General features: G+C 42.9%; 3 protein-coding genes across 4 annotated transcripts in view; 2 read left to right on the forward strand and 1 right to left on the reverse strand.

Moving 5' to 3' along the window:
• The window catches only part of CCBE1 (collagen and calcium binding EGF domains 1), a 92,584-nt gene extending 84,494 nt beyond the window's left edge, over nt 1–8,090 (forward strand). Inside the window, exons 7-11 of the mRNA XM_054002641.1 lie at nt 3,311–3,431; nt 5,423–5,562; nt 5,647–5,682; nt 6,224–6,259; nt 7,799–8,090. Of these exons, the coding sequence (XP_053858616.1) occupies nt 3,311–3,431; nt 5,423–5,562; nt 5,647–5,682; nt 6,224–6,259; nt 7,799–8,032 (567 nt within the window). The 3' untranslated portion in view covers nt 8,033–8,090. The remainder of the gene's footprint in view (nt 1–3,310; nt 3,432–5,422; nt 5,563–5,646; nt 5,683–6,223; nt 6,260–7,798) is intronic.
• Nucleotides 8,091–13,670: 5,580 nt separating this feature from the next.
• Nucleotides 13,671–14,600, forward strand: MRPL17 (mitochondrial ribosomal protein L17). The gene is made up of 3 exons (XM_054002645.1): nt 13,671–13,898; nt 14,027–14,095; nt 14,166–14,600. The coding sequence occupies exons 1-3, from the start codon at nt 13,725–13,727 to the stop codon at nt 14,415–14,417; spliced, it is 495 nt and encodes a 164-aa protein (XP_053858620.1). The 5' UTR covers nt 13,671–13,724; the 3' UTR covers nt 14,418–14,600.
• Nucleotides 14,601–15,623: 1,023 nt separating this feature from the next.
• Nucleotides 15,624–27,609, reverse strand: ARHGEF39 (Rho guanine nucleotide exchange factor 39). 2 transcript variants are annotated; one of them, XM_054002644.1, is made up of 9 exons: nt 27,430–27,609; nt 26,419–26,513; nt 25,902–26,022; nt 24,792–24,910; nt 23,004–23,074; nt 21,123–21,251; nt 17,284–17,513; nt 16,299–16,387; nt 15,624–16,122 (listed from the first exon to the last, which is right to left on the reverse strand). In XM_054002644.1, exons 1-9 carry the CDS (start codon nt 27,574–27,576, stop codon nt 16,107–16,109), a joined length of 1,017 nt encoding a protein of 338 aa, XP_053858619.1. In that variant the 5' UTR covers nt 27,577–27,609; the 3' UTR covers nt 15,624–16,106. The 2 variants fall into 2 exon arrangements, with proteins under 2 accessions (XP_053858619.1, XP_053858618.1); XM_054002643.1 differs by having other exon boundaries at nt 17,284–17,540.
• Nucleotides 27,610–27,642: the final 33 nt, after the last annotated feature.

Consider the following 27,642-nt stretch of genomic DNA (forward strand, 5'->3'; position numbering starts at 1 on the left):
ATCAACCCTGATGCTTCACCAGCCACTTCCCATGGCCAAGTCCTCCTGGGGAGGACATCTTTCAATAGTTGTGGTCAAAGCTGTTCTGTTTTGCATAGAAAAGTTCATTTCTGTCTGCCAGGGAGATGGTTTATGAAATGAGTCTTCAGTCGCGTGGTTAAGGCTTTCAGATTTTATGAACGTTATTCAAAATTGTGGTTAGCAGAAAAGCCTGTCATGCAATGAGATGCAATATCCTGATAGACTAGAGGTCTGTGAGCAGTCCTAGGTTGATCTGAGGCCTTGATGAAAGAAAGAAGAGTGGAAAGCTGAAAAACTGGGGAAAATATATCTGGCATGCTGACACACAGCCAACAATTAAAAGAAGAAAAAACCCGAATAAGCTTGATCCTGTTGCACAGATATGTTTAAACATCTTAATTAGAAAGCCGTGTTCCACATCACTCCTGACATCACTGTCCAATTTTCTAAACCACAGACCTCCTAGAAACTATGCAAAACTCCAAATGCAGCAAGCAAAACAGCACATAGAAGACTTGTTTCTTTAGAAGTCTTTCTTTAGAATTTACCCTTGCTAATATTTGTATGCAAATGGGAAAAATAACCAAAACATTATTTTCCAAGGGCCATTAGGATTCGGAGCTGTAGATGGAGAAACCAGGGTTACCCTGGACTAGGATCCTGGTTCAGTTAAAAGGTAAAACAGAGATTAGGCCAGTGAGTATATCCAATAGCTAAGAGGATGTGAGTCAACAACAGAAACACATCGTTTTGCCCAATGCACGCAACAACCATTTTCTGGCCAGAAGATATCAAAGAGCAATGAGCTAGACCAGAGCCTGGGTGTTTTGGCACTCCTAGTGTGTACTTCAAGTCCAGCTGAATCAGTGGGGAAGCATGCATAGATGCTTTCACTATGATTTCTTTTCTTAGTCAGTTGTTACAACGCCTGGCTGGCAGGAAAAAGTAAATAAGCATCAGAAGAGAATAAACTTCCAAATCCACTTCATGATGAGTCTTTGCCACTAAGTGCACCTTTTTACTCCAGTCTGACCATTTGCAGTATAACCTGAAGAGTATTCATGGCCGGTTCTATGTACTAAGTGACATCTATTTATCAACTGATATAGCTGTAGATCCCCAGAATGAGATCTTTACATGCAAGCTAAAAAGACGACTTCAATTAATCTGCCACTCAACTGTGGCCACCCCTAAGGAGAAGCAGTCACTGGTGACACTGAAAATATTCTCAAAAAAACGTCTTTAAAAATATAATACTCTCAGGTAGCCACAGGATTTGACTTTTGTCGCTGCTTTATCTTGGCAGCATTGGAACCGCAGAGTTCTTGATTGATTTGTGTCATGTAGTGGAAGTTTTGCACCATGGTCTTTGCAAGCCTTTGCTTTGTATCCAGCCAGGAACCTGGTCTGGACAGGACACACCTCTAGGAAACAAAGCTTTGCTGACCAGAGCCAGCCAGTAGATCTTGCCATGCTGATCCCTGGCCAGTGGGGCTGTGAGAGCCCCTAGCTACTGAATTTTTTTCTTCAGCTCCAGGAGTAGGGTGTTGTGTCCCACAGAGTAGCCCACAGTTCAGCAGCCCACAGTTTGGTCTGTGCTGCACTGGCTGGGAAGTTGGCTAAGAAAGCTGCAAGGTCACTGGTAAACAAAGCACATGTTTTCCTTTGAAAAAACAGAGATGACAGCTTACCCCAGAGCTATAGGTGTGCTGAATCCCCATTTTCTGTGTGAAAAGCAAATTCATAGGAGTGAGAATATAAGAAACACCCTGTGGGACTTCTGTGACAATATGATGTCATCCAGCCACTGATTTCTGCAGGGGTGGAGTGAATCTACCAAATTCTTGTTAGACAAACACCATGATTCTTTGATTCTTAATGTGCCTATAGTGCAGTCATCTGCTCTTTGGAACTGCAGTTCTCTGCAAAACCTAACTCACAAATGGCTGATAAATCCTTGTGTTCCTGTCATCACATTTTGAGTTCCAAAATCAAACTGGTGTTTCGGAAATGCCACCAAGAATTATATCAGCATTTTCAACTTTTTTTCCTGACATTTTTTTTTTCTTCAGAAATGTCCTGTGCATTCAACTCCAAACTAAAAGCAGAACAGTCTGCCTTTAAGTTGTAAACCTTAAGCAATAACTTGTTTGCCAAAGGAAATTTTCCCAGTTCAAGTAGGTACTGCAGGTGCATAACACTGTGTTTTTTCCCTTTGCATTACAAACATTAGGTTTCCAGTAATGGCAGAAGAATGTAAGTCAAATAATTACAGAAACAGGTAGGAGGCTTAAGAACAGCCCAGCTCAGAGAATTCCAGATAGCTGATGAAAAGCTTTGTCAAATAGCAGGAGTCATCATCTATATAATTCAATGCAGCTCTCGCAGGCAAATGTTGCAAAATTCAGCATCAAATTATCCAATAAGCCAAATTCATTCAAAAAAGCAACAAAGCTCACCCAGGGATAGGTCTGCAGTGCTATTGCTGAAATAGTTTTCCAGTTCAGTTTGGCAGTGCAAATTACCTAAGTCTACATGCAGCCACTTACCGCTAATAAACTTCTTTCCTTACTGCACACAAGCCTCCTAGCTCCTCCAGGCATCCTTCAGCTGCCTCTTAAGAGATTAAACATTTGCAGAATATTTCTAAATATGTTACATATTAAATATATTCAACTGGATAGATGAATGTTTCATGGATAACTAAACAGGTAATGGATAATGACTGTTTAAACTGTAGTGTGCAATCCTGCTTGCATTCTCACTTACTTTATCTTTGTGTCTCTGTGCAGAGCAGATCCAGACATCTGATGGGTTAAACAGTGTGGTTACTTTTAGGGCCAGATTTACAAAGGATTTAGGGTTCTCATTAAAACCTATGGAAAGTTAGTGGCTTGTGCAGCAATTCAGGACTTAAAATATTTGAGCAAATGTTGCCCTGAGAAAGGATTAAATGAATAGTGGAAATTTCAAATAGGGAAAAACAGGTTTCCTGAGAAGCAGTAATGAGACTCAAGTTTTTCAGAACTTTTTGCTGTATCTCTCCTGAATTTCCTGTGTCCTCTGTTGGATTGCCTTGCAGTATTTCCACAGTGACTTGAAAAGTGAACAGACTCACAGAATAAGAATGTTTTTCTGATTATATCAATCAAGGATATTAATAAAATAATTATATTTGCCTGAAATATTTAAATTGCTGTTTGTTCAATGAAAGCTTAAATAAGAATGTAATTTTTCTGGCTGAAAAATGAAGGTCTTACATAGATTTTTATTTTTTTTGTCTTGGCAGGTTGCTTTGCTGCCAAATAATGCTGCTGATCTTAGCAAGCAAATCACTGGTGAAAAAGTGCTTGCTTCTAATGTATATATCCCTGGCCCCCCAGGCCAGCCTGGCCAACCAGGCCCTCCAGGTAATACCAGAGGGGTGGAAATGTGCAGGATTGTTGTGCAAGAATGTTTAGGACTAAAAAAATAAACTTCAGTCTGACAGCATGATTTCATATTTCATTTAATATCACATGATTTCATATATTTCATATTTTGATTGATATGTTTGCATTTGTACTAAATTAAAAAAAAAAAAGAAAGAAAAAGAAAAAACCAAACACAAAAACTTTATGGGTGTTATGTCAGGCTCTGCTAACTGTCTGACATCATCCGTTGTAACTCCATGTGTTTCTTGGCATGCAAGCTGCGTTTGTCCTGTATGTGTTAAATTTCTCCCTCTCCCTGGGATATCTCACCTGCTTCAGTTGTCACTTCCTGTATTTTAACCCTGTCTTAAAACACTCTCCATTTCATTTCAGGAATACCTATTGCTTTAGCTCACTGTGAGTAGTAGAGGAAAAAATGTGCTTTCAGCTCATAGGAGTTTGTGCCAACTCTTTTATTTTTCCTTGCTTGATTTGCAAGCATTCATCTGCTGCTTTTATGTTATATCCCAGATTGAAAGAAATCTGAAAAGAAAAGTATAACTGCACTCACACCTTCTTTGCTAAGTTATAGATTGAAACAATGTGAAAAACACAGAGATCCTAAAGCCCAAACTTAATCCAGACACCTCACATCTGGTGGCCATCAATACTCAAAATTTTGCAAATTCTGTTGAATGCAGAACTAATTTTGGGTCAGCAATAAATCCAAGCATTGTGCTGGATTTCATAAGGATTCTTACGGAGTACTGGCAAATATTCTTTATGAGGACTGATTTACTCCCTCCTGAACTGAACCCCATCTTCCCATTTATACCCCCTTTTGCAGTCTTTCTTTGTTTTCTGAGTCATTATCTCATTTTCCTGGAGGATGGGTATCTTCAGTCTTCAGTTCATCTGAAGTGCAAGGACAATATGTTTAGAGGTTCTGCAACAGACTCTGAAGGGTAGAGTGGGTTGCTTTGCAATTCCTCCAAGGTAGGCCTGACCCTGCAGGTCTCCCATCCACTGGGTTTCCCCTTGACTGAGCTGTCTGAGGTACTGTAGAAATCTGAAAACCACCCCTAAAAAAACCCTTAAAACCACCCTTGCTCACCTCCTTTGCTGCCCCCGCCCAGGGAGAATCCCAGGGAGTTGTCACTGAACTTGAGTTGTCTCCTTTTGAAAATCCTAACTGTGCATATTCAGTCCTGCTGAATGCTTTTTACTCTCTGTCTTTTATTCTCTATGTTTTTCATGTGCCCTCAGTATGAAGGGAAGTGTTTCCCCCTCTAATCATGAAGTGTTTCAGCTAGTGACATTTTAATGGTCTTTTTTGTCTGCAAATGTTGTTTCAGGTGCCTGATTTTCTGATTTTCTGGTTTATATTTCCTACTGTTTCTTTTGAGTTAAACATATGTTTTGTTGCCTGAGTGCTTCCTAAAAAGTAACATGCTCTGCTGAACCAGCAGAAGCTGAAAATTATATAAAGCAAAATGGAAGAACAGAGCCTCCTAACATTGGCTATTGCACTGGCAAAAAAAGAGGTGCAGCCCCCCACTGGAAAAGGCTTGCTTGTGTCAGTCATGTAGATGCCCATGACCCAAAATTCCCATGAGTTTTCTGAGGCTCTCTTTTTATGAGATGCTCCTAAATGTGATTTGTTCTTCTTTGTGTGAAAATGAGGCATTTGTCCTTTTTTCGTCATTCCCAGTCTGTGTCCCTAAGCACCTGGCAGATTCGAATTCTTGTTATACACAAGATATAATTGTTTGGTCTTCATCTCTTGTAGCTACTGTGACAAGGGTTAATGTTGTCTCAGATGGCTGCTGATGTGCAGATGTAGATAAATTGGTTGTGTTGTTGTGGATTTGGGTGTGTTAAAGTAACCAGCCCACTGGGTCTTTTAAAAAAAGTCATTCCCCACTTCTTACACTGATGAAGTGTCATAAAGGCTTTCTCTGGCAGGTAACTTTTGCTTTTGATTTCAGGGGCTCCAGGACCTAAAGGGAGTCAAGGAGCTCCTGGATTACCTGGACCTCCTGGACAGCCAGGCCCTCGTGGATCAATGGGACCAATGGGCCCATCTCCAGACATATCGCACATTAAGCAGGGCAGGCGGGGCCCTGTGGTCAGTATTCCTGCTGTGCACTGCACAATTGTCCTTACTCCACAACTTCTCACGCCCTTGTGAATACTTTCTTTTCTCTTGCAGGGCCCACCTGGTGCCCCAGGGAGAGATGGTAGCAAGGTGAGGAGAGGTACTAATTTCCATAAAATGGGCACATGCACATGTGAAGTGCAGGCTTGCTACAGAGACTCTACACACTTGTGGACACACCCTTTTACTACCTCATTTCCTTTGTTAAGATGAAAGCATCCTGCTGTCCCACTGCTTCATGTCATCTTTCTGTTATTTTGTGTTTGCCATTCCTAAAGTCTTGCAAATAGTCTGCTAGGCTCTATGCCACACAGAATTCTTTTCTTTCTCTGAAGCTCTTTTGGCTTTTCCATGAAGAAACATTGATGCTTTAGCCCTTTTTATTCATTGTGAATTCTTCCTGTTCATTGATTCATTTGTTACTGTCCAAGAGAAATATCAGAAATGCCCCACTCTGCTCCCACTAGAATCAGCAGCAATTTCCTTGCATTCCTCCTTCACTTCCTTTTCTTTTTCCAAACAAGCATCAGCTGATGGTTCTTGATCTGGGGACAGTAAGTTAAGCTGCAGAAGCAAGCTTTTTTCGTTTTCTTTAGTCACAGCAAACTAACTGAGGTGGTATTCATTACAGGGGGAGCGAGGAGCACCAGGACCAAAGGGGATACCTGTAAGTATTCCACACAGGAGGAATTTCCACACAGAGTGATGCTGACCACTAACCACAAGTCAGCCAAAGAAAAAGAAAAGAAAATCCTGTGCCAAGATAACAGATAATTTATATACACAGAAAATGTTGTTGGAAACAAAGTAATTACCTGTTTTCATCTAAATGTTTTTGCTTACAAACCTCTTCCTTTGCTGGGTGTGCAACCAAAGGCAGTAGGTGCACCTCTGCCTTACAGTGGTGCTTAGACACCATTAGAAGGCAGAACTATGCAAGGTGCTACTTAGTACAGTTCAACCTCTGCTCCCAGTGTGAATTTGCTCCCTGGAACCTTTTAAAATCCTGCCCTCACGTCTCTCAGATTTGGGAAACTAGACATTTTGAGCTCAGAAGAAGGAATGAATATTGACAATCTGTTTTCAGGTAAACTTGCTTAAAAAATCTCTGGGGTACCCAGCACAGGAAGGACATGGACCTGTTTGAGCAAGTCCAGAGGAGGCCACCAAGTTGATTAGAGGGCTGGAGCACCTCTGCTATGAGGAAAGGCTGAAAGAGTTGGGATTTTTCAGCCTGGAAAAGGGAAGGCTTCAGGGTAACCCAATAGCATACCTGAAGGGAATCCACAAGGAAAATGGAGAGGCACTATTCACAAGGGCATGTAGTGACAGGACAAAGGAATGGCTTCAAACTGAAAGAAGGCAGGTTTAAATTAGATATTAGATATTAGGATATTAGGATATTCTTTATTGTAAGGGTGGTGAGACACTGGCACAGGTTGCCAAGAGAAGCTGTGGGTGCCCCATCCCTGCAAGAGCTTAAGGCCAAGGAGGATGGGGCTCTGAGCAATCTGGTCTATTGAAAAGTGTCCCTGCCCATGGCAGATGTGCTGGGACTACATGGTCTTTAAGGTCCCTTCCAACCCAAACCACTCTATGATTCTATTCTCATTGGCAGGTTCTATTTTCTCATTGGTGGAGTTGATTTTTAAGAGTGTGCCCAGCAGAGTGTGCTCAGTATTAGCAGTTTATTTTACAGTGTGAAGTCAGCCAAAAAGAAATAACGATTTTCTAAAATCAGATAGTCTCTGCATTGTAATTACCAATATATCTAGTAAGTGATGGACAGCAGTGAGGTTACATATTGAAAAGACACTTGACAAATAATAGCAGCCTTAAAAGAATTTGTTGATCAATCATTCTAAGAATGTAATTTATGTCAGTTTAATAAGCAAGAAGACAAGAAACCAAGTTTAATCTCCTCTGTTCCCATGAGGTCTGAAGACATTCTTATGAAGCAAAGGAATTGTTAGCTGACAAAAGGGCTGAGCATCTTATAAATGTAAGCTCTGTCTGCAAAAACATTTGATTCTTTCAAAAATTGTTTCCTGATCAAAGGTGATTAAAAAACAGACCATTAGCTTTTGGAAATTGATACAAAGCAGAATTTTACTGAACAACCCCTGCAGGAGTAATTCTATCAGCCACTTCGAAAACTGTAAGAGCAAGGTGGATTGTTATTAATGGCAGTGCCTTGTGACTGCAGGGCCCACCGGGTTCATTTGATTTCCTATTGCTGATGATGGCAGACATCAGAAACGACATTGCTGAGCTGCAAGAGAAAGTGTTTGGACACAGGACTCATTCATCAACAGAAGAGTTTCCATTACCTCAGGAATTCACAAACTATCACGACACAGTAGATTTTGGATCTGGAGAAGACTACAAACCACGGGCAACATCCAGGAGCACCAGGATACAGAAGGCAGACCACCCTTAGCTATTCCTACTGAAAAAAAAAGCCTCTTTAGAATTTTTCAATATAAAAAAAATATGCACTGACAATGTTATACATACATACATACATACATACATACATATATATATATATATATATGTGTGTGTGTGTGTGTGTATATATATAATTTCCCATTTTTCTTTCTGCTTTTCCTGAACCATGTTGCTTGTACTGTAGCTTTCCTGGTTCATAGTAGCCTCCTTGCAGAAATTCCATACCGCCAAGCCTGCACTGTGCATTGTACCTAGACTATAAAAAAAACCTTCTTAGCATATAGTGTGATTAAGGCATGCTCTAGCTAATAACACAGACCACAGCATTCCATCTGTCTAATTTGCATTCTATGTCCAAATGACCCAGTACACATTTTGCCAGGGACAAAGGGTTAGCTGAATATCATCCTTGAATGATGTTGATAATGAACACCTTGGTCCTTAATGCAAATAAATTATACCACTAAACTCAAGTCTCCAGCTACTGTCCCCAAGCTTAGGAGAGTGTGAGAAGTGGACCCCTGTTTCACAGCAGAGGTCATCTGTAAGTGAGACATGTCCTCTATTATGCCTCATCAAGGCAGAAAAAGGCAAAAAAAAAAAAAAGTTGAAGGGTTAAACAAGGGTGCTGCTGCTTGATCAGGAAATTATTTGGCTTTTTATTGCTAGAGTATTGTTCAAAGACAGTCAAAAGATGTGTGCATCCTAAACTACTTTAGGACACACACAAACACTACTTTTTCTTTACCATTGTCCTACTGCTTAGTGTGAAGGCCAGTTGGCTTTCTCAACAGATTTGTGTTGGATACATTACACAAAGATAATCAAGATAAAGGGGATGTTTAAAGCAGGAAACCAAATCAAAAGTGAATCAAGCAGGATTATTGGCAAGAACAAAATATATCCCAGCCTTGCAGAAAGAGTCAGGTTCTGACCTCTTGCAGGTGCATGTCTTCCTTGGTGAAATTCTGAAGTCTGAGTGAAATCAAGAGCAGAGAGAGGCCTCATGTTTGCATAGAGCTTCCACCTGTTTTGTTCCTCTGCTGCATGAGACCAACCTAAATGGCTTTCACCAAACTGGAACACAGAGTGGCAGTGTGTTTGGCCGGGTGTATGAGGAGTGTGAGTAGGTGCAGGAGTGTACATGACAAAATATTTCAGCTGGTACAAGGACGGCTAAGGTGAGGTACTGCACATGGGATCCTGTACTTGTGCATGAGGATAAAAGGGAGTGCCCTTTATTTACACTGGAAAATTGGATGCACAAATTATACCATACCTCATGGATGATGTATGTTGCCATTTCTTTTGGATTACTACAGCTGCTGAGGACTTTGCCATGCTTAGAATATAATGGAGTATATTAAGCTCAAAATTTCAATGTTGTGTCTGTGTAGCTGCTACTTTTACAGTATGTTTAGTGTTCGGTAGTGTCCACGTCACAAGTGCAAAGAGAAAGTTGTTACTTTGCCATGTTTTTCAGGGCTTGCATGTTCTAGTAGAATAAATAGAGGTAAAAATATAAGAAGGGCTTTTTCAGATAACACATAAAGGTTTGCATTCCATTCCACATTCTCTGAACCAAAAGATAGTTGGTGTAATCCTGACAGCATCAGTACAGGTCATGCTGCATAAACAGCTGGCTATCTAGACTATTCCATAACTTCTTTGTATTGTTTTAAGAGGATGTGTTCATTCCTGAAGTTGTTTCCCAACTTCTTGCTGCCACTAAGCCACAACACAGGGCATTAGCTTTAAAGAACATGAGTGTTCTGCATTTCTTTTCACATTATATCTGTATCAGTATTTACAAAGCAATGCCTAAAAGTCATTGGGGATAGCTGAAAAAAAACTATAGTACTCTAACCCTGTGGTCCTTGGGCTTCTCCTCTGTCTGGGAGGAGCTCTGCCAGCAGCTGCAGATCCAAGTAATCTTGTGAATCACATAATAAGGGAGACTTGAGGAAGGTACCTGTGTCCAAAAGAGGGATGGTCTTATATGCAGCAGGCTGGGAAAAAAACCTCAAAGATAGCATGAACTGAGGCATTTATTTTCTTAATTTCAAGCAGGCAACCAAGTATAAATTATGTCATTTATGGATATGCGATTTTAATTAAGTTTGTTAAATGTCAAATGTTGTATTTTTAAATCTAGCAAATTATGGAACCCTTGCATATGTTTACCACTGCACCCTGCTGGATCAGGCCGGTTCCCACTAGAGAGTTAGTAGCTGCAGGTTTTTGACCATCTGCATGATCTAACTTTTGTTAGATGAGTCACTTCCTATATACAAACTAAATACTATTGCCCACTGCCCACAAGGTGGTGTATTCTAAAAAAGGCACTTGTTTTAGTTCTAAATTCTGCTTTTCAGAATAGAGGCACAAACCAAATGAGAAGTTCCCACAGTCTGACCATCAAATTCAGGGAGAGTGGACAACTGCCCTGCTGTAAAAGTGCCCAGGAAAGAGCTATTCTGAAACTGGACCAGAAAAGCAGATAAAATACATATTTTGCTGTAAGTACAGCAAGTTGTCCTACAGATTCATGAATATAAATATAGCACATGCTTACATGCCTTTCTGAATGGAAACCTCAATGACTTCCCTTTCTGGAACTAGCATCATTGGCTTTCACAGTACTTAAAAAAAGAAAGGTGACAGAATGTGTTCCTTGGGTTTGCCCTTGTTGTTACCCTCCTCTGCCCAGATTTCCTGCCTCAAAACTGTTTGAGTCCCAGCAGCAAGGAGGGAACACTATGCAAACATCACCCGACATGACATAGGAATTCCTGCAGCAGGAAGAGCCCCTCTGAGCACAGCTGGCTGAGAAGGGTCAGCCTTCAATCTGCATTCAGCTGAGATTTTTGCATGGAACTTTCTCATTTCTGATTACCTGTGTGGTAACTCATAAAACATTGTATCAGCAATATTTCCTTCAGATTTTGGGGTAAGCACATAAAGATTCAGAAAAGTGTCATTTTCTTCAGCATACCAAATGTTTCATTCAAGCCAGAGCAGAGGAATCATTTCCAATCTTCACTTTTGTTACTTGTAGCCAGAGAAGTCACTACCTTGCAAATTATTTATTACTCTGTCGCTCCAAAAAGAAACTTCTACACTCATGGCTAGTCTCATTACCAGGCTCATGCACATGACAACTTTGTTTCATATAAATGGTATGTATAATTTTATTAGAAAGAAATATTATTTTGATGTTAAGATATCACATTATAAGAAGAAGGATAATAAAGAATCTGTTATTAATATTAGAAATATATTTAAAGGGAACATTTGCAAGAGTGTTTAGTGATAAGAAAATTCTGATTGTTAATGGGTTTAACAAAATAATGAATCTTGAAAAATGTTTTTTTTTCAACACTGTGCCAAGTACATAAAGATTTGGTCTTTCTTGCAAAGCTATAGTTCTGACACACAAGAATTCCTATATAGTCAGGCTAAATTAGGAAAAGGAGAGTTGTAAATAGAATTAGGGCCATGCCTGGAGTTACTGTTAGCATCACAGCTTGCATAGCCTTCTGCCTAGAAGTATTTCAGAGTTAATGTACCAAGTCCCAGAGCAGCAACAAAAGGCGGGGATGGGGTCCAATTCTCTGTTAATTTTACATTTTAAAAAATCCGTATGTTTGTTCCTTTTACAAATTCCAATAGCTATACTGTTCACTTTATTTATATATAAAATACTAAAATGTGTATAAGATGACTGTGATTTTATGATGTATTCATAATAACAAAGATATTTTTTCTTACACTGTTGGTAGCTGTATTTATTGCACATTGACCTTTCTCTGAAACACAGTAATGTTGGCTGGAAGAAACAGATGGCAGGAACTCTCCTTATGCTGCCTTCTAGCACTTGTCTTGGAGCTGAACAATACTGTCATAGTTCTTTGACTCTGGGACATGAGCTTTTGCAAGCTGGGGTGGGTTTCAAGTCACAAGTCTTTGTGGGAATAAAGCACACAGCCGCCTCTCCTCTGCGGATGGGTGGTGGTTCCTGTGCCACATCAGGGCTACACGAGGCTGGATCCAGTAGCCCCACACCATGCTTCCGGGTGTGCACAGCTTCTGCACAGCCCGGGAATGCAGTACGGGGGTCCGGAGCCTCTGGCATCCCACCACCAGTAATGGGGAAAAGGGGGAAGAACACATAGGCTCCATCAGGCCTTGCCTGGCCCTCGCACGCATCCAGTCGAGCCCCTCCCCGCAGCCCCAAGAACATCCTGCGGGCTGTGTCCGACAGCTGAGGTCAGCGAGGAGCCCATCGTCGCTGCAGAGCCCGTGCTGCCTGCGCAGTGCCTCAAGGGCAGACGCCGAGCTGGCACCACGCCGGACGGGCTGTCATCCCTGACAGGATCCCACTCCACCGCCAGGATCCAAGATCCCCGATATGCGGGTAAATGTGTATACAAACTAAAATGAAAAGTATCTATAAGTCATAGTAAATCATGGGAGTAAAAAAAAAAAAAAAAAATAAAAAGAAAGACAAAATGAGAAAAAGTTGGAATAGTCATAGTAACAACTGCCTTCGGTTTTAGAAAGTAGATAGTGAATGCAAAGTGTTAAAGACAAAAATCCATGGTTAGCAGATCTAGGAATAAAAAGGCAGACAAAGGAGTTCCCAGTTGTACTGAGGATCCCGCTAGTAGTATTGTTCTGTGACTGTATGAGAGTAACAGAACAGAACTGTCAAAAATTAATGGAAAGCAGGATCTCAAGTTACTTGATGTGTGCATTTGGGGAAAGCAAAATGGTAGTCGTATGACATGATCCTTTTACTTTTAACCAGTTACACAGCAGTGTATTAAAGTCGGACATTTTTATACCTGCTTGTTTAATTAAATTACATCCGATAGTTTTAAAAAGAACTAACAGAGGACCGCCGGGACACTGGATCGCCGCGGCGCGGCTCCTTCACGTCCGCAAGCATCTCCCCGCTCCGCCGGGTCTGCCCCGGCTCCTTGTCCCGGTAAGACGTCCCAGTACGCGGCTGCGGGCTGAACTCCGTGAGGAAGAGCAGTGCCACCAGGGCGAGAGAGGTGATCGTGTCCCTTTACTCAGCACGGAGCGCTGTGTCCAGTTCTGGGCTCCTGAGCGCGAGAGAGACGTGGAGCTCCTGGAGCAGATCCAGTGAAGGGTGGCAAAAGTAATTAATGGGCTGGAGTGTCTCTTAGGAGAAAAGGCTGCGCGAGGTGGTCGTGTTCAGCCTCCAGAGGAGACTGAGAGAGGACCCCATCAATGTCTGTCAGTGTCTGCAGGGAGGAGTCAGGGGAAGGACAAGGCTCTGCTCAGTGGAGCCGAGCAGTAGGACACGCGACAACGGGCCGAAACTGGTGTAGAGGAAGTTCCACTTGAACAGGAGGAACTACTTCTTGACTTGTTCGAGTGACGAAATCTGGAACGGATTTCTCGGAGAGGCTCCGGAGTCTCCCTTATCCGAGATACTCAAGAAGTGCATGAACGAGTTGCTCTGCCGTGTGCTTCAGGACGACCCTGTTCAAGCAGGGAGGTGGGACCAGGTGTCCCGCCGTGGTGCCTAAGCAACCTGACCCGTTCCGGGACTGCGGGACTGTGGCTGTGACTACAGCTCCCGGCGTGCTGCGCGGCGCCCGGGGGCTGCCGGGAGGCGGCGGCGGCCGGGCCGTCGGTCGATCGGCGAGATGCGGCTGTCGGTGGCGGCCGCCATCTCGCACGGCCGCGTGTACCGGCGGCTCGGGCTCAGCCCGCGGTCGCGCCTGGACCTACTGCGGAACCTGGTGACAGCGCTAGTGCGCTATGAGCGCATCGAGACGCCCTGGGCGCGGGCGGATGAGATGCGCGGCTACGCCGAGCGGGTGAGCGGCGGCACCACGCCGGGCCGGGCCGGGCCAGGGGGCGGCGGGCGGCCGAGGCACCCTGACCCACCGCCTCCTTCCTCACCCGCCGCCTCTCTCCTCACTCGCCTCCTCCTTCCTCCCCGCAGCTCATCGACTACGCCAAGCGGGGGGACAAGGACGAGCGTGCCATGCGTATGGCGGATTTCTGGCTGACCGTAAGTACCCCCCAGCCCCACATCCGTCCCGGCCCGCCGCGGAACCCGAGCTGAGCGTGCCGCCCCGCAGGAGAAGGACCTCATCCACAAGCTGTTCAAGGTGCTGGCGCCCCGCTTCCAGCCGCACCCCGGCAGCTACACGCGCCTGCTGCAGATCCCCAACCGGGACGGGCTGGACCGCGCTAAGATGGCGGTGATCGAGCTGAAGGGGAGCCCGCTCCCGCCGCTCGTCCGCCCGCGCCGCGACTCCGACAAGACGCTGCTGAACCAGCTGGTCAAGGGATACCGGCAGGACGCGCGGCCCCGAGGCACCGCCGTCTAGGGTACCCTAGGGAAGGGAAGCTGTGGCAGGAGGTCTGGAGGGTGATGGAAGTTGCTATGGCCAGGGCTGAGCTTACTGGCTGCTTCCAGTGGTTTGAATAGAGGCTCAGCAGGAGAAGGAAATCAAGCTAGGAGCCCTGATGATTAACATTTTCTGTGTAAATAAACTTTGTTCAGAAAGTCAGTTTGGTTGTATTTGAGTTGTGTTCAGAGAATCATTTAGGTCAGAAAAGACCTCTGAAGTTATCAAGTCCAGCCTATGATCAAACACCACTGTGTCAACCAGACTATGGTGCTAAGTGCCATATCCAGTCTTAATTTTAATACCTCCAGGTGTGATAGGGACTGTGACCCCACCACATTCTGGGCAGCTCATTTGTGTCTATTCACCCTTTCTGTGAAGAAATTCTTCTTAATGTCCCACATATACCTCCCCTGACTCAGCATAATTCTTGTGCTTGTAAGTTAATTGCTTATTCCAGAAAAATGGATTTGCTAACAGTATGTTCTAGGAACCAGTGTTCAGCATTTCAGGGCAGGAAGTTTGGTGAGAAATAAGATACCTCTGCTGTTTAAAAAGCACTGAATGCAAATAGGATGGTAACACTGAGCTAGGTACTATAAAGTGACAACAAAAGAATCTTGTCTTACAAGGTGGTAACAGGCATAAGTCTTAGTAATCTAGCAAGAGCTTGACAGACACCACAGCTTCAGAGTGCAAGACATCTCTATTACTCTACTGGAACAAAAATGGGGAGTAGCAGAATTTTTCAGAGTGGTATAACTACTGAAAGTAGTACTTCAAAGTCCTAGCTGTAACTTTGAAGTGAAAAAAAAAACAACAACAACAACAACAAAAAAAAAAAACAACCCAAATGTAAAACCACAGGATAGAATACCGAGTTGGAAAGGACTTCAAGAACACTTGGCCCAACCCTTCATGGCAAAACACAGTGGAACCAGTGTGGCTTCCTAAACTTTGTTACATTTCTTCTTCCCACGTTTCACAAACTTAAGAGATTTAAACAAGTGGCCCTGTGTGGCAAGCTAATTGTATGGAAAGACAAAGAACCCCCATTATATATTCTCTCTTTGAGGCACTTAGCTCACATAGTACTAGTTCTGTTTTAATAAATGCCAGTGAGAAATTAAAGATGGGCGGTACTGCTTAAGGAACAAGAAAAAACGAACTGCTACAAGGTCAGTGTTCAGACATACTTTAATCTTTATGTTTCTAATAACCTTGAAATTGTCCTTTTTGCAGTTGGTCGTATTCAAATAGATGTTTTCTGAACCAAACTGCTGCACAACTTCCACATTATTAAAAGCCCATGCTGAGGCTTTAACAAAATACAAAAATACCTCTTAAAAAACATTTAATGAGGGAAAACAAGTTACACTCCCATCTGCTTGACCTTAAGTTATCTTGAGTTTACTAAAGTGCAAAAAAGCTAGAAGATTCTAAGCTAAATTGGGGGAAATCCTTGATAGAGGGTTTTTTTGTGTACAAATGCATATTTTGCAGTATCTTTATGAACATTAGGGCAGCTAACAAAGCATTCATCATCTCACACAGTGTGTAGTCCTCCTCAATTCAGTGCTACTATACATCCCTGAACATTTTATAAGATTGTGGAAGCTTCTGCCATGAGGGTGGTTGTCCTGCCAGTCTGCCTTGTACTCAGGTGGGTCAGGCTTTCAGCTGCCTGTAGAGGAAAACAAAGGGGAAATTCACAGTTAATATGGGAAATCTGTCCTCATTATACCCTTGTGTCCTGGACGCCAGGATCAGGCTGCTTCCATCGCCCTTATAACCACACACAGGTCCAATGGTCACTTCTTAGATCCTGTCCTCTTCCACCTCTGGAACCTGGATGCCTACCTGACTGCAGCTGTGAGACTCCGGTACCAGTCATTGATCTCTTGTTGGTTGCTGGACATCAACAGCAGTGTCTTGTGTGGGAAGGAAAGCTGAAAGATAAGCAGAATCTGTGGCATTCCTTGCCAAGGCAGCAACTGCAGTAAAAGGAAAATCATCACTGAATTCAATCCCTGCATGCTAATTGTTACGCTTTTTCTTCCCACACAGAAAAATGTAGTCTTAATATTGAGTGAAGCCAGAGACTGTAGAGTACAGAACAAGTGTCAGTCTTGTCTGCTGTTTCCAGTCAAAGTTGACACCTCATTCTAACCTGTTTGGAGGTGAGCAATTAGAATTCTCAGCAGCTCATCCAATTTTCTACCATATTCCATGTCCCATGGGGTTCTTTCACTCCCATCATCTACAGGTCACAGCTTGCTCAAAGAGTTCTTTGTCATAGCTCACAAGAAAAGAGCTAACACAGCCGCAGGTGCAGCCTTGGAAGAGCTGACTTTGAAACCCCTACAGAAGACTCTAGTCCCTGTCAAGGAATCTGCAGCCCTCAGGAAGTTAGATGCACAACATCTGCTGCAATAACACCCACATCTTTTCCATTCTCTGTTTTTCTACATGTTCATGTACATGTAGACATGTACATTTCTACATGTAATCAGTGTAAATCATTGTCATGTGAGTGTGGGGCTGGCCCCCAAACCTGTGGCTCTGATGAGGGCATGTCAGAGTCCGAGTGGAGCCTCCTTACCTGAGCTAAGTGAAGCAACCAGCAGCCTGTAACCCCAGAGTGTGCAGAAGGCTCCACACCATGAAAAGAAAAGCACCTGCATCACTCAAGAAGGGAAGGGTTGTCCTAACTCAGACTTGCTCGCTGCATTTTGTCACCACTGTCATCATCTCTTGAGGTCCCTCGGCTGCTGAGACAGCTGGAGACCTGCTTATAGGCCTGACTCCACTGGCACTTCTGCCTGGCACAGGTGGGAAGACTTACACTGAGGAGTCCTCCCTGGCTCCATGTGTGGCCAAACACTTTATCCACTGAGCACTGGTGGAGCAGGTAGACAGCCTGGCAGGACAGTTTGTTGGAGTTCAGCAGGTGCAGTGGGTGGCAGGGCTTCGCTGCAATGAGGATATCAGAGAACAGGAAGAACATCCTGCGCTTCAGTTCTTCTCCCTTTGCCGGCACCACCAAAAGCCAGCCTTCCCGGATATACCAGCGCCCTGGGTATGCCAGGGAAACAGAGACAGCTGTGAGATCAGAGGGAGGGCGGGCAGGAATAAAAAGTAAAGGATGTAATGAGACAAACAGGAGTACTGGGTGAGGCACCTTTGTAGGTTGCCGTGTTCTACATCAATTCCAGCCACTAGAAGGCACTGGATGTCAGCTGGGTCCGGCCCACCATCACGGAGAGTACGCGTTCAGAAGCAGTAACTAGCCCAAAACGTTCAGTATATGAGGAGCAGCTGAAGTTATTATAAATCTGCTATTTTAACTAAGAGTATATTATCATATGCAAGTCTGTTTAAAGTGATCAGAACAAAAACACTGTTTGAGAACGTTATGCATACCTTTAAATTAACATAAACTTTCAGAAAACACAACATGAACTATCTCAAATTGTGCTGCCCAGTTGTTTGTCATTAGTGGTATAACAGAAACTGGCTTCAGCTTTGAACACTTATCATTCTTTTCCTTGTTTTGTTTGTGTGTGCTAATTAGAAAAATAAGCTCAACAAACGCCCCAAAAATAAAACCATGTTTCACAGGTCATCTAACTACATACAGACCTCCAGTAGCCAAGAGAATGCAGATTGCAGATTACAAAAAGAGGGAGTTCTCTCTGTTCTAAAGAGAAGGCATGAAAGTAGATAGAAAATGAGGAAGGTCTGAATAGGCAACCTTACCAACCTGTCTTGCAGAATAGAGTCCAGTGTCATCCACATGTGAAATTAATTGTGATAAAACAAGAGCAAAAGAAAGCAGGAGGAAAATAATCAAAACAATTTGATAATCCTAGCTGTGAGCAGCAATTTAAAAAAAAAATAATGAAATAAATTAAATAAAGCAGGACTTCTTACTAAGATTATTGTGGAAGATAGCCATCAACTCATGGGAATTATGAGGACCCCTGCCAGTAAGATTGTTTATAAAAATGTAAAGCCATAACAAGGTATTGCCTCCTTGTTTAGGAAACATCTGTCAGGGAATTTCAGCCACTCTTTCATGCCTTAGCTTCTGTATGAACTATAAATACTTCTTAGAATAAAAACACTGCTGTTTTCATTGTGGATTATGTCTTATTAGAATGCTATAGTCACCAAACAAAGAAATTAGTGAATTCCTGCTTTGCTTATTCCACTGGAACCACTCCTCTTACCTGAATCAGAAACTGAGGAAGAGAAGGGTGAGGTGCAGGAATCAATCCACGTTAAAAAAAACAAATGGAAGGAAGGTGTCAGAAGCATGGGGCTGGGCTGGGATCTGTTTCCCTCAGGTTATGCTGTGATCAGACTCACAGGCATACAATCTGACCCAGACTGCACTGGAAGTCTTGGAATATAGATCCATGTCCAGGATTCCTAGGTATACAAGTTCTAGGAAGTTGCTGTGAAATAAGGGCAAGAAAAATATCCCAGGGGAAGCTCTGGATAACAGAACAATGTGCTCAGTTAAGGAGGCAGTTCTGGCTGATAGAGTATTTGTCCTGAATATGGAAGGCAGCAAGAAAAGCAGGGTCTCCTAACTGGGAGCAGAACATCTCAGAGACACTGGCAAATGTGAGATACCCATCTTCAACACCCCCCCTCTGTTCTGAATCTACACCATTTTGTTTTCTCTCCTGTTCCTTCCTGGCAACAGGACACAATCTTAACTGTCCTGCAAAAGCCATCTTGTTTCTGGAAAGCTGACCCAAAACTAGCAAGCCCCAGTTGTCTCTTACATTTGTGCTTCTCATATCCAATGATAACTATGTAACTGCAACCAATGGAAAACATGACTACAAGAATTCTCTGTCCTATATGATAGAAATGCCTTTACTGACCCTCAACACTCATCCTGCTATTTAGTCTCAGAATTTTCAGAGACCAAAATAATTGGTGGACCAAACACTTTGAAACAATGGCCATGTCTGGTCTAGTTATACTGTTTTGGGGTGTTTGTTTCTTTTCATGGTGTTATCCTATTAGTTCTAACATTAATCAGGATAACTGATTGGCCTTTTTACTTACACACTACCCCAAGTGTGCCCAGGCACCCCTACACATGCTTCTGCTCAATATAAGCAGAGCATACCTGTGTTAGCTCCCTTTCACCTGGCAGCACCAAAAGGATTCTAAGAATAGGAAAGAAAATTGTAAATTAATTTGCCCATTGACAAATTCCCTATGAGAATAACCTCTGATAAGTAACCTTTGTTCTACCTGTGCTGGTTTGGCTAGGATAGAGTTATTTTTTTCCCATAGTGGCTGTTTTGGATTTGCACTGAAAACACCATTGACAACATGTGTTAATTATTTCTGTGTAGGCACTGCTCAGTATCAAGGTCGTTTTTGCTCCTTCCACTTCAAGCCACAAGTGAAGAGGTTGGGAGTGCACATGAACATGGGAAGGCTCACAGCTGGAACAGCTGATCTGAAATCCCCAAAGGGACATTCTATATCATATGGCATCATGTTCAGCCTGTTATGCAGGAGAAAGAAGGAAAGGAGGGAGTTTTAAAGTGCTGGCTCTTGTCTTTCCAGGTAATCACAATGTGTGGTAAAGCGAGCCCTGGTTAGAGCCCTTTCCTTGGAATAGCTGAACACCTGCCTGCCCATGGCAGGTGGCGGATGAATTCCTTGCATGGCTTTGCTTGCATAAACAGTTTATGCTGTACTTGTTAAACTGTCTTTATCTCAGCCCACAAGCTTTGTCAGTTTTACCCTTCTGAGTTTTTCCCCATCCCAGTGGGGAAAGATTTTTTCATTCAAAAATCCACACATGTTAATTACAACCACATTCATGAGTACCTGGAGGTTCTTGCATTAGAGACCTTCACACACAGTGTCTCTAACACTCCTCTCCAGCTGCAGCACTGTGCCTGGATAACCTCTGCAATAGCAGAGTTGAGTGCGGCTACAGGTGAAGCCCCAAAAGACCATTTCATAATTGCCCAGACTGGGCACATTTCTCACAATATTTCCTGCATAGCTCAGAGTGTGGTCTGGGCATGGAGAGCACCCAGTCATGTAAGAGACCTAGCAATTGAAATGTTCTTACATGCCAGTGACTGTGGCTTTATCTATCTCAACAATCAACACAAATACAGTGATTTCTGTCTCAGTTTAACCATGCAGACAAAGAAAATTCTTCATATGAAGGGTGTGAGCAGAATGCCATTAATCTTGTAGCTTAATGTAAACAACAACACAGTTCTTGTGCCCTTGAAACTCAGGCATATGTTGTTCCTGCAATGGAGTAGGGATAATGCCACTGCTTACACTCTTCCAAAAGAATTTAGTGTCCCTCTCTCATTCCCACTCAGGACTTACACTCCTGCACTCCTGATCTTCTTGGGTTCCTAACTTTCTAATCACATGTCATCAGCTTCTCCTATCTGAATGTCAGGCAATTAAGCTGTTGCTTATCCTTACTCAAAAATTCTTAATTAAAAAAAAAAAAAAAAAAAGAGTGCTTGCATTAGTAGTCATACTCCTTTACCACCCAGCTGTGGAATTTGGGCAGAAGGGGAAAACTGGTTAATGTGAGTTGAGTCAGAGATGAAGGAGAGCATATGTACAGGTATCTCAGCATGGCAGAAGAAAAACAGAGTTGTCAGTAAGACCCACCTGGAGTCAAAACCTGAGTCTTTTGTCCTTTGAGCAATTTCTGAATCCGAAGAAGCTGCAAGGAGTTCTCTCTCGTATCAAAGATGTCTTGGACCCAGTGAGATACCTCACAAACAGATTTCACAGTCTCTGAAATTATAGCAGCATACTCTGAAGTTATCACAAATGAATGCGTATTTCACCGTATACATCTTGCTGAGAAAAGACAGCATGAAATTAAGAAGAAAAATTTTAAACCAAGTATTAACAACAGCTTTATTTAGAAATTTCTGTGAGAGATTGGACTAGATCACCTCTAGAGGCCTCTTTCCAACTAACAAGTCTGCAGTTCTAGAAAAGATTTGCCAATGAAACATGAGAGAGAGGAATAATTTCCTGGATTTAGAAGCAAAACCAGGAAAATGCCCTACAAGTGGTGTTAACTGCTTGTAAAAACCACAGAATCATTTAGATTGGAAAAGACTAGTGAGATCACTGAGTTAACCTATAACTGAACACCATCTTGTTAAGTAGACCATGGCATTGAGTGTCATTTCTTGAACATTTTCAGGGATGGTGACTCTACCACTTCCCTGAGCAGTCCATTCTGTGTTTAACATCTTCTATTAAGAAATGCCTCCCAATGTCCATTCTGAACTTCCCCTAGCACAGCTCAAGGTCATTTTCTATCATCCCATTGCTTGTTACCTGGGAGAAGAGGCCAATCCCCAGCTGGCCACAACTTCCTTTCAGGTACTTGTAGAGCGTGATCAGGTCACCCCTTTTCTCCAGACTAAACAACCCCACAGCCATATTTCACACTTCTTGTGCTCCAGACCCTTCCCCAGCTCCCCTGCCCTTCTCTGGACCCGCTCCAGCACCTCAGTGTCTCCTGCAGTGAAGGGCTCAAAACTGGACATGGGATTTCAGGTGTGGCCTCACTCATGCTGAGCACAGAGGAACAATCACTTCCCTGGTCCTGCTGGCCACATTATTACTGATCCATTCAGGATGTCCTTGGCCTTCTTTGCCACCTGGGTACACACTGGCCCACGTTCAGCTGCTGTGGATCAGTGCCCCCAGGGCCTTTTCCTTCCAGCAACTTTCCAGCCACTCTGTCCCAGCCTGTGGCACTGCCTGGGGTTGTTGTGACCCAGGGACAGGAGCCCACACTTAGCCTTGTTGAACCTCACACAACTGGCCCTGGCCCATGGATCCAGCCTGTGCAGATCCCTCTGCAGAGCCTCCCTGCCCTCCAGCAGATTAGCACTCACACCCAGCTTGGTGCCATCTGCAAACTGGCTGAGGGTGCTCTCGATTCTCTCATCCAGATCATTAATAAAGATATTAAACAGGACTGACCCTGATACTGAGCCCTGGGGGACATCTCTAGTGACTGGATATAGCATGAAGGACATGAATTATCCTAGAAAATTGAAGCATTTCACATCTCTTGTGACCAAGAGAGTCAGAGAATGGTTTGGGTTGGAAGGGACCTTAAAGATCATCTTGTTCTAACCCGCCTGCCACGGGCAGGGGCACCTTCAAATATATTACATTGCTCAGGACCATATCCAGCCTAGCCTTGAATTCTACCAGGAATGGGGCATCAACAAATTCCTTGAGCTACCTGTTCCAGTGCCTCACAAGCAGCAGAGTTAAAAAAAAAAAAAAACAGACCTGCCATTTCTCCAATCTAAATATTAGGCCATTTTCACAGGCAGTTACTCTGTATTTTTATTCCTAACGTGTTTTCAGGGACATCTTGATCAAGATGGAGAAGGAAAATAGTAATCCACTAGAACTCCAGAGAGAGAGGAAGATTTTTTCCCTTTGGAATCAGGCAGTAGGTGGGAGTCAAAATATTCTTAGGAAGGACTGTATCAAAGTGCCAGCATTTACTTGCAAGTTTCTGGTACTCAGCAGTGTCTGGGCTGGTGTTCTCCAGCAGGTCTCTGAAAAAATGCTTGTACCTGAGGTGGAGAGAGCAGGTTTAATTCACAACAAGATACCAGGAACAGCAGCAGCGCCTCCTGTTAGTAACAGCACAGTGAACAGCATTCAGCCAGGAGACAGAGTAAGACTAACCAAGCAGTTTTGGTCACACTTCATTCATTCATTTTATCATCAAATGTCTCAACTAAAATAACTCAAGTATTTTGTACACCTGCAAACCTTTGGTTTTTCCTGGGTATCCAATAGAAGCAGATTCACAAATCACTTAAGATCATGAGGTTGTCTCAGAATTCACATGTATTGTTATTGCCTTCAATAAGCAAAGAATTTCTCTTTGAACTATCTATTTTAATAGTGTATGAATGGTGGTATTCATACCATGTTTCCTGCCCACACAGGAAAATAAAGGCATTTCAATAAGAACTAGCACCTGCCTTTTTCTTTTTTCCTTTCCAGTCTTTACTGGAGAGGATAAGATCTCTGCAAATGCTTTCTCCTAGTAAAGTCAAACAGAAAGAACTTAACATATTCACAAAATGGCAGAACTCATATAACCTAGTGCATATGTTAACAGACTTTTAAAGAATTTTGAACATGATAAAACTGATTAATGAAAAGATTAGGCTTTCTATCAAAAAGCTCACAAAAATTAGACTTTGTATCAAAACATTTTTTGAAATAGTTGGATGGCAACAAATATACTGCTATTTTGCAAATTTATAAGAATTGTCCAAAGAATTACAGTAAAAACCCACAAATCAGTTAATGTTTACTTCTGCCAAGCTGATTAAAAACATTACATAAAGTTATATGAAAGACTGTGGTATGATATCTCCAAGTTATTTTCAAAGAAAAGAGGTGCTCAATCTCTCAAATTTGCTTTAGTGTAGATAAGATCATGGTTGAAAAACAGCTACTGCATGTATAGTAGCAGAATCTAGGTTCCCAAAAAAACACCTTTATTACCCACACACCCTCTCCAAGAAAGGGCTGCCCATGAGTGCATGCAGCACTCTCCTCAGGCAGTCAGTTTGCCTCTTCAAAGGGGAGATGATCATAGAATATCCTGAGCTGGAAGGCATCCACAAGGACCATCAAGTCCAATTCATGCCTCTGCATTTTTAAGACAACCCTAAAAATCACATGTGTCCAATGATGTTGTCTAAACATTTCTTGAAGACCGGAAGGCTTGGTGCCTCAAGGGGGAGATGCAGCGATCCTGAGTGAATCTGTCCAGGCTCAGACAAATGTGATAGGCATCTAATCTGAGGAAAGCATACAGCCTTGATGACCAGAGAGGAAAGAGAAGCTCTCCTTCATTAATCTAATTTCCCTCCAAAAAGAGCCATCTACAATGCTCCAGGTCAGCAATCTGCATAAAAATGGAGCAAAAGCATCACTGGCAGAGACCACAATTTCTGCAGCATTTCAGTCAGCTTGCTTTTATTCAGAGCCAAACTTCAGTAGCTTACTGAGACAGCAGAAAGCCTCCAATTCTACCCAAGAGCTAGAGGAAGGAGCCAGGGCTAAACACAACTGCCTTCCTGCATCATCTCCCATCCATGTACACTGCTTCCACTTTACAAGGCACATCCTTAGGTCTGTTTCATTGCTGTCTCTATGCTCTGATTTTGAGACACAATAGGCAACTCTTCCTTTCATAGCAACAAAGATAGTGATATATTCCTTTTTCCCTTATGCTAATCCCTTGAAGACTCACGATTGCTTACTTACTGGTGCAGCCTCTGCAGGGGCAAAGGAAGCAGATCCTCTAGCTCCCTCCCTTGAAACTGAGGTCGAGTCTCCTGGAGTTTCTTAAACTGCCGGAATGACTTATTTTTCCTCACTTCCTCCTGTGTACAGCAAAAAAGGGATTTAGCTTTGAGGTTACAGAAAGAACTATGTGCCCTAGTCTGTACCAGAGCTTTGAACATTTCAACTTAGAGTTTAGGACTCCAGTCTCATGAGTATCAACTTCTTTTGTGACTATGGGCATTCCCTTTCTCCTGATCATTCATTTCAGTGGGTAATGGAAGTGATGTCTCCCCTGATATATGAAATTAATGAAAAAGAGAAGGTTGACCCAGTTAGGAAAACAAGGAGTGCACTTGTGGCTTTTTGCCATGCCTTTCAAGAAAAAGCAATGCAGATCTGCATTCTCGTCACCTTAAGAGAAGTATCCAAAATGGCTTTTTCTCTTGGAAAACCAAAAGCATGAATACATGCATGCAAATTCAAGAGGAGGGAAACATCCAAGTACATTCTACATCTGGGAACAAGCGCTGACTAAACTGGGAGTTGAGTGGTTTAAATTCCAGATACAGCTGTCAGGACTTCTGAATAAATATATGTTCTGCAGAAATTTCTTGAAAACAGGTTGTATTTGAAGACATAAGTAGGAAGGAAAAAATGGTTTCCAACATAGAAAAAAAACCTGTGAAGGAAAAGGAAATCCCACTACTAGGATACAGTTGGTGGTAGTGGGAAAGACTAGGAGACCTGACAATTCCTAGAAAGAGATCACTGTATCATAGTGAAAGCCTGGAAACTCTCTAGACTTGCCAGTTAGGAAGGAGTGGGAGTAAATACAGAACACTGTTTGAGAAAGCAGTGCTCACCATATGCACATACATACACAAACACCTGAAAAGGCATCAGGAAATCAGAAGCTCTAAATAAGTAGAGAAGTTTTCACCACTTTATTGTGGAAGAAAGCCTGAATTTCATCAGGCCAGAAAAAGTAAGAACACTGATCTCTCCAGAAACAGAAGACAAATGGAAAGATGGGGCAGTTTCACAGAATGGAAAAAGAGAAACCATATGAAGACTAAAGTACATATTTACCTTCAATGTTTTATTTGCCTGCTCCAAATTCTCAGCATAGTGGCCATAAAGATCCAGACTCTGACAAAAACTTTCCAGTCCTGGTCCCAGGTTCCCTTTCTCCAGGTGAAGTGACAGAACACTGTGCACAAGGAGCAGAGACAGCTTGTGAAGGATATGTTACAGATTGCATTTTTACAGGTCCTTCTGATTCTTTCATTTGCTGGCTTGCCTTTACCATTCTCCACCTCATGTCCAGTTTCTATACCAAATATGTGCTTGGAGGTCAGAGAGTAAGCCACAGAAGACCCTGTGGAACAGACTTACTGAGCTTAAACCCCTGTCCAGTAACTGGGTACCCAGATATGTGATACAGATCAGTTTCCTGGGGACACTTCCAAGTGCCACCAAGGCTAGTGGTGCTAGAAGTGAATGCCTGTTTTACAAGGTGTTAGCCTTATTTCCCCAAATCTTACTTTCTCATCAACATAGAGTCCTCCCAATATAATTACAGGAATTGCATCCTGTGTCCACTTACTGGCTGGCTGAATATAAGGACTCCAGGGGTCCAAATATAGTTTCCAACACAGCAGGTTTCAGCGTCCCTTTGGCCTTTAAAATTGTCACAAAGTACTAAGCAGGAAAAAAAAAAAATATTAAAACAGGTAGCATTCACAAATCATCATCAAAGCACTCAATGGTTTGGATTGAAAAGGATCTTAAAGACCATCTAGTTCAAACCTGTACAGAGACACCTTCCAAGCCCCATCCAACCTGGCCAGTCACTTCCAGGGATGGGGCATGCACAGCTTCTCTGGGCCACTTGTGCCAGTGCCTCACCACCCTCGCAGTAAATAACTTCTCCCTAACATCTAATCTAAACCTACTGTCTTCCCATTTAAAACCATTCCTCCTTGTCCTATCACTATGTGCCTGTGTAAAAAGTCACTCTCCCTCTTTTTTATAAGCCCCCTTCAAGTACTGGAAGGCTGCAAAGGTTATTAACCTCTGAGGTCACTCAAAGGCCACTTGTGGCACACACCAGAAGCCAGAAGGTGCAGCCTGAATCCTTTGGCTTGGAAAGATATCAAATATTGCGACTGTCTACCTAAGATATCCACCATCAGATGTAAGCCTTACTTGTAGCTCTGACCATAACTGCAAACACATGGAACAGTACTACAGCATTGAGAAGAGTCTGTTTCAGTATCCTCTAATGCATCTGTTTTTCACCATCTTGTTCGTAAATTTTTTGTCTGTGTTCCTACAGTTCATACATCTCAGGCATCTTAGGGCGAGCACCCTATTCAATCAAAATTTAAATGATTTATTTCTGTGTACAGACCAAGGCCAAAAAGCCAAACCCATGAGCTATTGAATATTACAGAGGAGGAAAAATAAAAATAACAAAAAACTCTTTCAGCCACAGCAGGTATCCCAGGCATTAGGGATGTACCACAGTCTTGCTCTTGACCCTTCCCCATGGCAACACGAGTAAGTATGTGCTGTCTGAAGATACCCACATATCAGAAGGGGCAGAAATACTCACTGTGAGCACCAAATCCAGCTGCTCAAGGTATTTGTGTTCTGTTTCCAGCAGTTCCTTGGCTGTCCTGCCGCGCTTTCTCTCCCAGCGAGCCCGCTGGTCTTCCACAGTGTTTGCTCCAACCACAAATGGCAGGGATGAGGCACTCATGGCAGAGTCAGGGTTGATATACAGGAAGGTACAGGATCCCAGAGAGCCAAGCAAGATGGACACACA

The sequence above is a fragment of the Vidua macroura genome, chromosome Z, assembly GCF_024509145.1.
Source record: "Vidua macroura isolate BioBank_ID:100142 chromosome Z, ASM2450914v1, whole genome shotgun sequence".
Lineage (NCBI taxonomy): Eukaryota > Metazoa > Chordata > Aves > Passeriformes > Viduidae > Vidua > Vidua macroura.